This window comes from Lolium rigidum, chromosome 7, assembly GCF_022539505.1.
Source record: "Lolium rigidum isolate FL_2022 chromosome 7, APGP_CSIRO_Lrig_0.1, whole genome shotgun sequence".
In the NCBI taxonomy this organism is placed as follows: Eukaryota; Viridiplantae; Streptophyta; class Magnoliopsida; order Poales; family Poaceae; genus Lolium; species Lolium rigidum.
In genome coordinates, this window is record NC_061514.1 from 348,613,916 (window position 1) to 348,625,319 (window position 11,404).

An 11,404-nucleotide genomic window follows, 5' to 3' on the forward strand; every position below is an offset into this window, starting at 1 on the left:
GCATGGCCCATGCCCAGCCTTGTGCAGATCGTGGGCATTCGTACACTGGATCCGTCTGCGTGGTTGCACCATTAATCATTCGCCCCGGCGAGAATCTCTCATGCCTGCTCCGTAACAGGAATGCACGATACATGTAACCAAGCACGAAACCTGTTGCGCGAATGAATGCGATTCATTGCATTGTCGGCCGCCTGCGTCCAAATTTCCAATTCACAAGACATGTTCGTCTTGTACGTCACATGTGCCCCGAAGCCGGCCTGTCGTATCACCCACTACAGATAGTTCACCATTGGCATCAGGGATGGGAAGATTGCCAAGTTTTGGGACTTGTCTTGGCTTGACGGGTTCAAGCCTAAGGACATGGCGCCCTCGATCATTGCCATCTCCAAGAACTACTCCGTGCACGAGGCCTTTGATTAAGATTTTTGAGTTAGAAACTTTAGCTCTGATGGAGTGATCTCGAGCATCCACATTAGTAAATTATCAGCTCTATGGATCAAGCTGCAAAAAATACACCTCGTCGAGGGCACCATTGATACCAGCACTTGGAAGGTCACCTCCAATGGGATATATTCGGCGGCCTTGGCCTACTTTGGCGCAATTTGAGGTGACACAAATATCTATAATAAAGCCACCGGTTTGGGATAATTGGCCCCTGCCGAGTGTAAATTGTTTGGCTTATTTGATCTTTGAAAATAAGGTGTGGATGGCATATCACCCCATTCGTTAAAGATGGCCAAATTTTGGCCTTTTGCCGAGTTCGCAAGAAGGACCCGAAGACCACCACACATGTAATGTTCAAGTGTCGGTACTCCCTTTGCATTTGGAGAGGTTTAAAGGATTGGCTCGGGCTAATGGACTTCGACACTTACAAATGGAACAATTATGCTACGGTGGAAGAGTGGTGATGATCCATCAGCGGGGTTCGTGACCGGCGGCGAAAATGTCTCTTGCTTAGTCCTACCCGTCGCTTAGAAGTTTTTAGGCACTTTGCTTTCATGCATTTCGTAGTTTTATGTAATACCACTCACTGTTCAAAAAATCGTCCGGTTAATCCCTATTCAGTGGTCACCTATTAGCCGATAACTCATTTATCGCTCAATTAATCAGCCGATTTGCCTATTAATTGCTAATCGTCACCCGACCGAGTTGACCCTGATTTCCTCAACATTGCTACCACTAAGAGCAATGCCTCCATTTGGGTGGTCATGGGTGAGAAACATTTGAGCTCGATCATGTCGCAAGAGTAGGCTCTAATTCCGAGCCTTTTTGGCCTGTTTTGCCTTTTGGCTCGTCCAAAAAAAAAAAAACACTCGCGTTACTTCAAGCTGAGCAGCGATACAATCAGTCAAACCAACTACGAACCAGTGCAGAATGGTAGCAGATTACTCGCTCGCGGAGCGCGCGCACATGAGGTGTTCGGCGGCGCGCCGGTTCACGAACTCAGCCACGTCGCGCAGCAGCTTCTTGCCGTCCGCGTGGTCCTCGAACACGTAGAACGCGTGGATGGCGTCGGGGAACTCGACGACGGTGGCCTCCTCGGCGCCGGCGTCCCGGAGCGCGTCCGCGTACGCCCGCTGCCTGTCCTGGTGCACGTCCCACCCGCCCACGCACACCAGCGTCGGCGGGAACGCGCGCCACTCTCCCTCCCCGCCGCGCCGGATCGCCGTCGGCACGTTCGCCGCCTCGTGGTCCCGCGTGGCGCCCGGCGGCAGGAACGCGCGCCACAGCCACGCGATCCGCTCCGGCGCCCCGAACGGCGCGTCGCGGAGCCGCAGCTCGGACGCGGTCGGCGCCTCGCCGCCGAAGAACGGCTGCAGCAGGACCAGCCCGGCCACGCGGCGCTGCAGGCGCGACGCGACGTGGTGAGCGACGTTGCCGCCCGCACTGTCCCCGGCGACGAAGACGGCGGCGGGGGGACACGGGAGGGCGCCCCCGGCGCCGGCGAGGGTCCAGCGGAGGGCCGCCTCGCCGTCGTCGTAGGCGGCCGGGAACCGGTGCTCGGGCGCGAGGCGGTAGTTGACGGAGGCGACGACGGCCGGGATGGACGCGGCGAGGCGGCGGCACGGCGCGTCGAACTGGGCCGTGGCGGCGGAGTGGAACACGAAGCCGCCCCCGTGGAAGTACACGACCACCGGCAGCTGGGTGCCGCCGTCGGCGTGCGACGGGAAGAAGAGGCGGACGCGGAGGTGTTCGGAGACGGCGTGGTCGGAGGACGACACGCCGGCGGCGTCGGGGGAGAGGCTCGGGGGGACGGTGCGGTCGAAGAGCGAGAGGAGGAGGCGGTTGGCCGTGCCGTCGGCGCGGAGGGACGCCGAGTGAAGGATGGAGACTGCGCCCAGGAGCAGGCGCGCCCGCCATGGCAGAGGGGGCTTCGCCGGCGCCGGCGGCGGAGGATCCAACGACGCCATATCGCTATCGCTTTTCCCTTGTGGAGCTCTGGTTGCCCGAGTGAGGTCGCGGATGGCGGATAAGGAAACAATTGCTTTCCCTAAGAAAAACTCGTTTGATTAGCAGATGGGCCGAACAAGTTGCGCACGTAATAAATATGCGGGCCCATCCAGACGATTGAGCCCGTATGAAGATGGATTCGTACCACCACGAGTCCACGATGATCGAAACGACTCGGTAGCGCGCGCGCGCTTCGGAGCACCGTTTCGCTAAAGGGTTTCAATCGTGGGCTCGGCCCATGTAGCTCGTCAACGTCCACCCTCGTTGTTTGTTATGAGAAAAGGCAAAAACAAACTGATAGTCTCAGCATTCGAACTTGCGCCACGGGAAGGAGTACGCGAGAACAGAACCGCTAAGCTACACGCGATCTTTGTACAGAAGTTGCTGTTTCCTCATGTTTTTCTGTAGTTTTTTTCTGATTTTTTTCTTTCATTTCACTACCTGTAGGTTAGTACGTTCTTGTTTTTTTTCCTTTTTTTTCTTCTCCTTCTTTTTATTCTTTTCTTAGTACGTTCTTGTTCCCAGTGATGTTCTTCGTTGTTCCGTAATGTATACTGAGTTGTTCCTTTTGTTCCCGACTGTATTTTCTTTGTTTCCTGTGATGTTCTCTATTGTTCCTTCCGTCTAGGATGTTGTTCTCCTCTGTATAGTTTGTTGTTTCCCTCCGTCTAGGATATTGTTCCCCTGTGTATAGTTTGTTGTTCCCCTATGTCAAGGATGTTGTTCCCCTATGTATAGTTTGTTGTTCCCCTCCGTCTAGGATGTTGTTCCCCTCTGTATAGTTTGTTGTTCCCCTCCGTCTAGGATGTTGTTCCCCTCCGTCCAGGTAGTTGTTCCCCTGCGTTCAGGTTATTGTTTCCCACCTCCTAGGATGTTGTTCCCCACCGTATAGGTTGGTGTTCCCCTCCGTTCAGGTTGTTGTTACTATCCATCTAGGATGTTGTTCCCCACCGGATAGGTTGTTGTTCCCCTCCGTTCAGGTTGTTGTTCATTTTCGTATAGGCTCTTGTTCCCTTCCGTTTATGATGTTGTTCCGCTCCATGTAGGTTGTTGTTCCCCTCCGTGTAGAGTGTTGTTCCTTTTCATCTAGGCTCTTGTTCCCTTCCATATAGGATGTTGTCCCTTCCATGTAGGTTGTTGTTCCCCGTCCAGGTTGTTGTTCCCCTCCATCCAGGTTGTTGTTCCTTTTCGTCTAGGCTCTTGTTCCTTTTCGTTTAGGATGTTGTTCCCCTCTATCTAGGTTGTTGTTCCCCTCCGTGTAGGGTGTTGTTCCTTTTCGTCTAGGCTCTTGTTCCATTCCGTTCAGGATGTTTTTCTGCTGTGTCTAGGTTGTTGTTCGACTCCGTCTAGGCTATTGTTCCTTTTCGTCTAGGCTCTTGTTCCCTTCCATTTAGGATGTTGTTCCCCTTCGTCTAGGTTGTTGTTCCTTTATTCACAAGTGTATTTGTTATACCCTACGTTGATGAGATTTTTTTTACGGACGTATTATTTATTTGTTATTTGCGTAGACAAGATGTGTTCCTCAAATGTAATATTTCTTATTCCTCTAGTAGACGAGATGTGTTTTTTGGGCGCAATATTCTTATAACCTGAGTAGATGGTATGTGTTTCTCCGAAGCAATTTGTATGTTTTTGTTAGTATTTTTCTTATTTGATCAAATATTTTATTTTATGCATTGAGTTGTTTTTTTCATGCGAGCTGATTTTGTATCTATCTTGGTGATTATTTGTCTTTTTTTTACATCGAGATTTTATTTATTATCAAACAGCGCAAGTAGACTCAGTTTATATGTCAGGTAGTAGTTTGCACCTTAATACTGCTACAAAGGAAAAGTACAAGGAAATCAGTGTGTTGAGTAATTGTGGAGTAAAGAAAGCAACCGAGCTGCTCAGCATGCAAAATAGAATTAGAGGATGGACTAGACGTGTGCACTGCATGCTCTTAAGTAAGTCTGTACCTCTTCGTTTTCTACTTCACGTGAATGATACTACCCGCACGCCAGGCAAATGAGTCCACCAGAACAGAGGAGGCAGCGGCCAGCGTGACCCGCGCGCCGCGCGTCGACCCGCGCGCTGCATGCACGAATCAATTAGTCCCACCTCGAAACTTTAGGAAAAACGAGACCGGTTTAAATAGCTCGTTCTGCTTAAACGTATCGTACAAGCTGCTCGCTCCCCGTGGCTGAAAAACCCGCCACCGAACGGAGCTATAAGTGGGCCTCCCGGGAGCGCGGCCCAGCTGGTCACGCCGCTCGATTCCTTGTGCGAAGCGGAAGCTCCCAGGCGCGCGGGCGAGAGGGAGGAGGACCCACGATGATGGATACCACACACCAAATATTGGTTTCCCCAAAAATAAATTTATAGACGTGCTTTTTTTTAGCAAACTGTCTCTGGTCCAAATTAATTGCCAGATCGAAGGGGGTAGTATTGATTATTGAAATAAAGCAATATCCAACGAAGAGAGAAGACACATATGTCGACCAATCTCTACACAAGTAGCTGACATACCGGAGTATGAGGCTCGAAACTAAAATGTATATCATGAATAAATTTATAGACGTGCTTTTTTTTTAGCAAACTGTCTCTGGTCCAAATTAATTGCCAGATCGAAGGGGGTAGTATTGATTATTGAAATAAAGCAATATCCAACGAAGAGAGAAGACACATATGTCGACCAATCTCTACACAAGTAGCTGACATACAGGAGTATGAGGCTCGAAACTAAAATGTATATCATGAATAAAACTAGCATTGCTTGAAGTAAAACCACTCTCGGAAGATCAAACATCAAATTGTTGCTCCTTGAAAAAAATACTACCATAGGATTCGAACCAGTGACCTCCTCTTTGAGGAAAGAATGGCACAAAGCTCGCACTATGCCTGCATTCAACGTCACAACATTGATACCAAGAATTTATCTAGGTTTGGTGGTTTGAATTGAAATTTTAAGATTCAGTATTTTGATATGTACTGTACGGCTAGGGAATGCAATAACCAGTCTTATCGCACCCACCGGTAACCCAAAATCCTACTCAAACCCCACTAGACATTTTTTGCACCCTGTCCCTTGTTTTCCGAAAATCACATAACTATGTCCTCGAACTCCGCCTTACCTTGGCAATCACTGATGACGAGGTGTCGTGGTTGATGTAGACCGTTTTTTCGATCTCATGCCCCATGAGCGCACGAGTCGCGCCATGTGAGTAGGGTCGACGTGCACTTTGACCACTGGTCGTGGCTATGCAGCACGCGTTTTCAGTGACTGCCTGCAAATAATCGTGTTCTAGCCATGTCACGTATATGTACTAAAGGTCTCCGGTATTGACAATGCGTTTACCAAGATGTTATGTGCATAATCATAACTAGAAGTGTACACACTTATTTCAAAGGAAACACACTGCTGTTTAACACAACAATAGTTAATTGGATCACACGACACGGCATTTGACAACAAAAATCAGTTACGGAGGGGCCTTAGCTAGTGTTGTTGAGAAATGGCCAGGTATCAAAAATAAGCTAATCAGTATTTATACGATCATGTTCAAAAAAGAAGTATTGATACGATGGGAGAACTTTCTGAAGACTTGTGAATGATCGTAGCATGCAAATGTTATACGCAGAAACATTTGTTCGGCTCCACCGGAATCTGCTGGCATGCCTGGTTAAGGCTTGGCCCTTTTGGAGGGAGTTTTGGACGGGGAGTTTGGAGCTAATTGAGCCCTGCTGGTTTGCGTGTTTTTTCTTGGCTCCAGCTCGAGGAAGAGTTGGGACTGCAGGAGTGGAGGAGGAGGTCATCCAGCATGAGGATGGGATCGGGCCGGAGGAGTACCGTGTAAAGTTCAATGCTTGAGAGGAGGTTATCCGGTGGCCGGGACTCAGGAGCATGGCCAGAGCTGGATGGGGCAAGTGTTCTTGTTGGAGGTCATCCTGTCAGCGGAGGAAGAGCTTGGTGCTTGTGAGTCCGTGATGCAGATCTCGCGGGAGAAGTCGAAGAGAGGGGAGAAGTGGTGGATCCTAGCTAGGGTTCCGTCGCAAGGATGCACGATTGCACGTCAATGAAGAGCTTGACACGATGGGCTCCCCTCCTTTTGCCTTTTATTTTCCTTTCCATAGGATTCACAACAAATATTTTTCGCTTGGCAATGGCAAAGTATTAGAGCATGTCTAGCAGACCCATGAAAACCCATACCGTAAAACACATATGAGGTACCTTGAAAACTATTTTGCAGTATCGCGCGGGCTTGGGTGAAACAGGTCCTAGCGAATGGGTGGACGATGCGTCTATCCTTGAGACCCTATCACCTTCTTCGGGCTGGTGGATAGAGATTTCGGCCGAGCTGGCGCCCAAGGTGACACCGCCATTATTGTTGAATCGGTACACTAGACGACATTGCCAAGCCCAGAGGACGCGTCCGCAAGGGGGCCGACTCCTTTGATCGGGTGGTTGCCATGTTGCTTCCTGTTCCTCACGATGTCAGAAGGATTGGTTGACCCGATGGGGCCGTCAGCCGCGGAAGGAGCGAAACCTCGGAGAGGCTACGATTAGGCAGTGCGAATTGGATTTTGATGGGCGGCTGCTACTGTAATTCCATGGTGGTGATTGGGTCGTGTAGCGAGGCTAGAAGCAGCGGGGCAGGTGAGATCAATGTCGTCACTTGAGTGGGGAGGAAGGAGCTGAATGTCCCTCCGCCAATGAGCGTGACTGGATCTGAGGTAATGAGATTCTTGACGGTGGTCTAGACTATATCGGGAGTTGCACGATCCATTTTCCGCACCTCTTAAAAGTTCCAGGCCAATCAATTTTACAGCACCGGTGCGGGTCATTTCTTCAAATGAAAACCTAAAACGGATGGTTATTCTTAAGGGTAGGGTATTTTTAGTGATATGCTAGAGTTGCTCTTATAATTTTCCTATTATCCTTTCATGAATATGCAAATAACGAGGTTCTCCTTTTGTACATGTTAAGGCCTGAGATCCGCGCATCTTGCTCCACATAGATGTACCTCTATGGGCAGCGGAGGTTCCGAACATGGGACCTACAAATTTATCAAGCACACCCTAGGTGGCACTAGGAGGAGTTCTCCCATAGTGGGATTGTGGGAGGACACCCATTACTCGCTTCACTTGTCGCAGAGTTGCCGGATATGGGACCTACAAACATATGTGGCCATGCACTATATCTGCCAAAACAAAACTCGGCGTACTCACTCCATCCATAAATAAGTGGACATCTACCTCTAAACTTTATCCACAAAAGAGTGTACTTCTATCTTCCTAACGCACTTTAATTGTTTCTCTCTTATCGCACGGAAATTAAACCCAATAATGTTGAACACATATTTTCCTTGTTTTCTACAAGCACTTAGCTCATTGGAGGTGAAATAATTAAAAAAAAAAGATGCATCTTCCCAATGCATTTTTCACTTCAATTCATAATTTATCTTGAAAAACCTCCATGTGCATTTATTTGTGGGCGGAGGGAGTATATTTGTACTTCACGGGGTCTTATGTCTTCCCATGATTATTATTTTGAGAATAAAAATGCTAAAGAAAGAATATAAAAAAACGACTTGCCTGCTGGAGGAGAGGATGGCGCCGAAGGGGGCGCATCTGGACTAGGAGACCTCGCCAGAGAGCACACCCCAAAGACGAAGACCGCGCACGCGCATGAAGGCAGCGAAATCAGGGTAATTCGCGCCATCAAAGATCACCGGGCAACGAGGGATCGCAACATAGCCCGAGGAAGACATAGCTGTTTCTCTTTTTTTTCGCTTTTCACTTCAGATGGAAGTCAACTGCACGGCCACGCGTAAGGAAATCGATCTCAGCACGGGCCAGGGAAATCGATCAGCCACGCGCGGGGTCGGGCAGAGAGCACGCGGCCAGGGACGAGAGCAACGAAGGGCGGCGGGGACGAGGTGGCCGGGGGGGAGACAGGGCGGTGGCCGGCAGGAAGCGGGGAAGAGGCGGCCGGCAGCGGGGAAGAGGAGATGGGGCGGCGGCCGGCGGGAGAAGGCAGGGCGGCGGCCGGCGGCGGGGAAGAGGTGGCCGGCAGCGGGGCAGAGGAGATGGGGCGACGGCCGGCGGGAGAAGGCAGGGCGGCGGCGGGGAAGAGGTGGCCAGCGGCGGGGAAGAGGTGGCCGGCGCGGGTGAACAAGCCAAGACGCACGCACGGACTAGAAAAATAGGACCAAAATTTGCTCTGATACCATGTTAGGGCAATATGCTTGTTGTATTACCTGGGGTCAAAGGACACAATATATAGTACATGTACAGGTGCACATATGCAGAAAGCCCCTAACATATGGAGAAACTACAATATACAGATATATACATCTAACAGGCACATCTTCATGGCTTGACAACCGACGGTCTCCACAGCCGACAGGAAATATTTTCTCCAAGGTCCTAGATTTATAAAGCCTAGGCTCCACGAACTTGGTGGCTTACATATGCGGAGATGTATCGCAAGTCAACCGTCGTCTTTATAGGTGTATATAGCCGACAGGGCACCATTTTAAGCACATTGTAGCGACCACGGTGTTCCATGACCAATTTTACATGTAATGATTAGCTAGCTCTGATCTAGTACAACTCTCCAAATGGGAGCCATGTTTGCACAGAAGCAGGTGAGATGGATGTACATGTGCTTGTCACTGTTACGATCATGTGATGAATGTGGCGCAAACTTTTTGCAAGGTGGCTGTCACTGAAACAACTAATTACTAGCTCTACTGTGGATTGGTGGAAATTGTAGGCATGCAAAAGGAATCGTAGGGCACAGGCAAGTCAACTGCTAGATCGATCACTGTCCATATCGATGCAAGACGGCCGTCTTGAGAATGGAAAACGAGTTCCATGCAGTTACCGGCTGGAGCGGGCAACCCGGCCGGCCGGCCAGCATCATCTCAGCCGCATTAATCCGCCGGCGCCGCCAGCGCATCCACGACCTCATGCCGGACGCTGCCGCCCCATGACCCGTCGCCGCCGGCCATGCACATAATAAACACATCTCAAATCTACACGGTCACTTCAAATAGAACGTCAGGATTCAAGAACCAACATTGTTGCCTGATTGACCAATATATATCTTTTCATTCTCTGAAATTCATCCATAAATTGTATATGCTGTGTGTTTGCCCTGGGATAACTGGCACGTCACTTCCGGATTTGGACACACAACCACTAGAATGTGGGCCCACTACCATGCTGGCATATATCCCCGCCATGTTGTGATCGTCATGTCTTAGCCTTTCACGGATAACCATAGCTTGATATTCATGGGGTTCGAAGCCTCCGAGAAGCGACAACCCAACTTAATTCATGCGACTACATTTGAGGATAAATAAGAGTTGTAGTTATTATACATGTTCATATATAACTTTTCACATGTCAAAATGACTTTTAAGTCAGAAAAATATGTCTCATACATTCGTTAACACCTACCCATATCGTGAAATTTTGCCTTCACGGCATATGACTAAAAGAGAGCCAAGTTTGATGAACGAAATATATGGTGGATAGAAATATGATAGATCCACATTAATAGAGGCGTGTGGTGAAGCATTTGAGAGAGGCAACCTAGCATTATAATTACGCTCTATTGTTGTGCCAATTTTGGGGCTTTTTTGATTCATTGAATTTGCATAGGAATTGTATAGGATTTGGATCCTATGAGAGAATTTTCTATGCAAGTCATTTGATTCATAGTAACATATCATATAGAAACTAATACTATAAGAATCATGTAGTGTAAATCATATAGGAAAAAACCATGAGATCATAACTCATGAAAAAATTCTTTGCTACAAAATCAAACACACTTCATCTTCCCATGGGATTCAGGTAGCTGTAACATCTTAAACATATACATTCCCTATTCCTATAATTTTTCCTATAATATGAATCAAAGGAGCCCAGCTTGAGCTCATTTCCCTCATACTATATATGTTATAAATCGGACGCATGATCCGTTCTACCCAATGTTCAACAAATCTGGGTAAAAAAGAGTACTCCAAAACTGATCCCTATCCTTCTTCCTAGATATTTTTGCTGAAGACTATGTTGGTTGGGTCTTGAATTTGAGATATATCAGTGCTCGCACCACACGAACTAAGTTTCATACACAAAACAATTTACCCAAAGCTCAAAAGAAGGTGCAACATTATTTAAAAGACAATCAAATTGAACTTGATGTTCTGGCAAAAGCGATTCTAGCTCATGCTTAAGCACTATCAGCTTGTAAGAGAAAGGAAAAGAATAAACGTGCCAAAGGAGATGGCACTTGGGATGACACTCAACTTGATGCCACTTGTCAGTATGTAAAAAGGCTTGACTTGTTGCTCTTGGGCAGCAACGTGGTCAGCAAGCTTTTGCATCACTCAAGAAAGCACTTCTTTTCAAATAAAGTAGTTGGGTGCATAGTGGCAAAAAGCTAATGTGTTTTTATATCGGATCTATGCTTGCTAGGTGGCATATCGTGACGTGGTATAATTTAGGATGTAGACATATTTTTATTTGTCGTGCAGTACTAGATTAGATAGCGAGGCTCTCCACTAAGTATTCATAGGTCTTCTCTTACAGGTGGCACTGTAAAAAAAATATCTGGATGTCTGTTGATGACAACCAGAAGCAAGTCAAAATATAGGAGAGATGAAAGGTTATGTAATCTCTCGTCAACGTTGAATAGATATTACTGGTTGGTTTGTGTCTCGGAGAACATGAGATCTTTGTACAAATTGATAGTAGTCATCATCTCTCGTTAGATATTTGCTGCTGACAACGTTGAGATACTATATGCCACTTGGTTGCATTATGGAGGATCATGTCATTAACTTTGATTGAGATGTCGCTAAAAAGGCGAGTAGGCGCCCAAAGGCCCCAAATAATGGAGGCAAGTGACAGCGAGATTCTTACCACGCCGAGTATAAAAATACTGCAGGGAGGTTTCGTG

The 11,404-nt window shown here is 48.1% G+C and overlaps 1 protein-coding gene across 1 annotated transcript; it reads right to left on the reverse strand.

The window, feature by feature from the left end:
- Positions 1 to 1,385: 1,385 nt before the first annotated feature.
- Positions 1,386 to 2,411, reverse strand: LOC124673593 (probable carboxylesterase 18). Its single transcript, XM_047209642.1, has one exon. It carries the CDS (start codon positions 2,409 to 2,411, stop codon positions 1,386 to 1,388), a length of 1,026 nt encoding a protein of 341 aa, XP_047065598.1.
- Between the last annotated feature and the right edge of the window lie 8,993 nt (positions 2,412 to 11,404).